At 54.0% G+C, this 3,670-nt stretch overlaps 1 protein-coding gene across 1 annotated transcript; it reads right to left on the bottom strand.

Moving 5' to 3' along the window:
• Nucleotides 1–2,263: 2,263 nt before the first annotated feature.
• On the bottom strand, nucleotides 2,264–3,084 carry LOC119340344 (protein TIFY 11e-like). The gene has a single exon (XM_037612245.1). It carries the CDS (start codon nucleotides 2,797–2,799, stop codon nucleotides 2,374–2,376), a length of 426 nt encoding a protein of 141 aa, XP_037468142.1. The 5' UTR covers nucleotides 2,800–3,084; the 3' UTR covers nucleotides 2,264–2,373.
• Nucleotides 3,085–3,670: the final 586 nt, after the last annotated feature.

Here is a 3,670-nt window from a genome sequence, read left to right as displayed (position 1 = left end):
TGAAGATGATCGAACCTGCTACCTCTTGATGAACAGTTGAGCGTTGTTGGGGGTTGGATGAACAGTTTTCGGCGGGGGTTTGATGAACAGGATCCCGTGGTAGTAGAGGTCATTGCCGCTGGATGAACATGACCCCGATCGAGCCGGTTGGGGGTGGATGAACAGGACCCCGTGGAGGCCTAGTTGAACTGTAGCCGGTGGAGGCCTGGATGAACAGTAGCCCGTGGAGGGCTGGTTTAACAGTAGCCGGTGGAGGCTGGATGAACATGAGCCCATGGATGAACAATAGGTGGTGGAGGCAGGAGGGAGACGCCGTGGATGAACAGTCGCAGGTGGAGGCTGGAGGAGGTCGGCGGTGGATGAACAGTAGCCCGTGGAGGCTGGAGCGAGGCAGTAGACGGTGGATGAACAGTAGACCATGGAGTCCTGTTTTGCGATACGCCACACCCCTCTCGATGAACAGGACCCCCGTTTCGACCGTAGGAGGTCGAAGAGAAGTATGTTTTCCTCTATTTTGCGGTACACCACACCCCCGATCAACAGGACCCCGTTTCGACCGTAGGAGGTCGAAGAGAAGTCTGTTTCCTCTGTTTTGCGATATGCCAGACCCCTCCCGGTGAATAGGATCCCGTTTCGACCATAGGCGGTTGAACAGAAGGCCATTTCCTCCGTTCTGTGGTACGCCAGGCCTCGTTTCGGCTGTTCCGTCCAAATCGGTTGGCTCTCGATGAACATGACGCATTTCGTTGCCTCCCGATGAACACGACGCAATTTTTCCGTTCTGACCCAGCCGATTGGATGCCGATGAACAAGACGCCGTCGTTGTACGCGTTTGAGACCCCGCCCATATGTACGTACCTAGCTGTATTTACCTTCTTACACTACACGGAAATTTACTAGGTGACATGGCAAAAATTTCAGGAACACAGCAGATTTGACGTTGTGGTCCATGGCAGTTTCTACACGAACTGTTCTAAATCAAGTGTGTTATCCTCAACAACAACAACAACAACAACAACAACAACAACAACAACAACACAACAAAAACAACAACAGCAACAACAACAAGCTGCAGGGGCGCACGAGCGGCGAGAAAAAGAGGGAAGACAATCTTGACAAGCTCCATCGCATAGGCCGCACCACCAGCCTCCCTCACGATCGTCTCAATCTCCCGCTCGCCTCGAATCCGTCCCAAGAAATGGCCACCTTGCACTAGCCCCGGGCCGGTCTCCTCCTCCGCGCGCCACTCCAGACAGATCCCCATCAAGCAGTGGCTGCCCCGAGCCTCCTCCCTGGCTCAAGCTGATAGGGAAATGTGGGCTATGCATTTATGCTTCAACACTCCCTCCTCATGCGTGGCTCGCTCAGGCCAAACATGAACCGAAAGTGGGCTGCAATTTTTTATTTTTAAATTGCGTCAGCCGGGTCTTGAACTCAAAACCTCTTACCTTCGATACCATGTAAAACTGCACGCATCAGACAGTTCACCCAAAAACTCAAGCTGATAGGGAAAGGGGGCTATGCATTTATACTTCAACACTCCCCACAGATCGACGACAACATGCCTCGGGTTCATGGCGATGGGGTGGAATCGGGCGCCGCGCCTTCTAGCTTCGACTGGCAGCGGATGGTCGGGCTCCAACAGTAAATTACCTTGAAGATGGGAGAGGATGCTGGGAGAGCATGGGGTGGAGAAATGGAGATGATGAGGAAGTGTAGTGAGTGGGTTGGGGAAGTCATAGGATCCAAGTGGGTGCGTTCGCCAGGTTCCCTGCCCCAGTGAACGCGAGCATGCTGCCGATGTGGCAGAGAAACGTGCACCAAGATTAGTACGGACAATCTAACAGTCATTACGGTGTTCGCTAGGGAAGCCGAAAAATCAAACGTTCCCAGTTCTACTCCCTCTGTTTCGATTTACTCGTCGTGATTTTAGTTCAAATTTAAACTATGGTGGTGTAACCTTTCGCTCAATACTCAAATCTACAATTGAAGCATCTGAGGCTGCATCAATCGAGGATACACGACATAAGGAATTGTTAGATCCACGACGAGTAAATTGAAACGGAGGGAGTAATTGCCAATTGCAGGTGTCTGCGAGCAAAGCATGTCCAGCTCCGGCCAAGTGGGAGCTCGCTGGGGGCTCGGCAGAAATGAATTACGCATGCTTGCTAATTGCCAGTTGCAGGTGTCTACCAGCAAAGCGTGCCCAGGTCCAGCTGCCAACATGGCCAAGTGGGAAGCAAAGGCAAGCGTGCGCATGACGTACATGTACTATAATTCGCCATCATCAGTTCATCAGAACAACAACAATAATTTATAAATTTCACAGCGACGGACACAGGCTACTCTTCTAGTTCTATGCATGAATGCGGATCAGAGCGTCAGCGTGAGATGGTAGCAGGACGCGTCGCCGTCGGGCCGGCTGTAGGGGACGGCGCGAGCGGCGAGCCTTCCTTTGCGCTTCTCCATGAACCGCTGCAGCGACGCCTTCCTCGCCATGGGCAGGTCGCCGTCCCCTCGCGTGGTGCCTGCTGCGGCAGCGACACGGAGCAGCTCGGCCGCCCTGTCGTCCGGGACCTCGTCGAGCACCAGCACCTGCCCGCCGTAGAAGATGGTCATCTGCGCGCTCGCCGGCGCAGGACCCACCGCGTGCTCGTCTTGCGCGGGCACTTCGGCTCCGGGCATGAGGGGGAGGACCACCGTGGCGGCCGGCCGCGCGTCCGTCGCCTTGATGCAGCGGCTGAGAACGCCGCACGCTGCGGCGAACCGTCGGCTCTGAGCGCTCCCTGACACCGCCATTCTTGGCGCTCGATCGATGGGCCCCTCTGTACGCTCTCGAACCCCTGTCGATCGGCTCTGGCTCTGCCAGTTGATCGGGTGTTGTGTTGGTTGGAGGAAGGAGATTGATGGACTGGAGATGGTTAGATGGGTTTGATTTATCGAAACTGCTGTGCAGCCGATACTGCACAGACGACATACAGCCGAACGACATATCCAACGGTGCACCGGTGCTGCTGCCGTGCGACGTATGGTGTGATCTCCAGCGTCGTCCACAAATCGTCTATTAGCGTCGTGTGTATAGCAGTGCTGTTGATTTATAGGAATCGGGCTTGTCCTGTTGGCTGTTGCTGTCAAGCGTGGGGACGTGGGGTGTTTCTTTCTCGCACGAAGAACACGTGCTGGTCGACAGGATGATAGTTTCAACGTGGTGGCTAAGGGTCCTAGTGGTGGCCCTCGTGCTGCACGTTCAGTTGTTAATCCGGCGGTGGGCGGCAGGCAGTAGGCAGAGAGATTAGAAATTGCTGGCTGCCGACTCCGGTGCGGCGATCATCGATACAAGAGGCCCCTCGGCAAATGTATCCGGCGTTTGGTTGCCAACTAGTACTCCTCTCTCTCACACATACATTCGTATCCAGACAAATTAAAAGAAAAAACAAACCGGACCGCACAAACATTGCTAGTACACAGTAAGCCCGAATATCCGCGTGTCTGTTGATCAAACGGTTGAACAGGTGAATGAGCGACTAAGTTTTTTTACCGGAGCTGGTACCTACAGGTGCAACATCCACCATTGCTGCTGTTTTGGAGATTGGCGCCCCTTTTTGTTGTATAAGAGACATGAATAGAATACACGGGAATACATGTGAATCTTTGCATGCACTTGTCAGCT

Source organism: Triticum dicoccoides, chromosome 7B (genome assembly GCF_002162155.2).
Source record: "Triticum dicoccoides isolate Atlit2015 ecotype Zavitan chromosome 7B, WEW_v2.0, whole genome shotgun sequence".
NCBI classification, from domain to species: Eukaryota; Viridiplantae; Streptophyta; class Magnoliopsida; order Poales; family Poaceae; genus Triticum; species Triticum dicoccoides.
This window is presented reverse-complemented; position numbering and strand designations above follow the sequence as displayed.

Coding starts and splice junctions, on each gene's coding strand:
- LOC119340344 (XM_037612245.1), bottom strand. CDS start 2,799: ATGGCGGTGTCAGGGAGCGCTCAGAGCCGACGGTTCGCCGCAGCGTGC.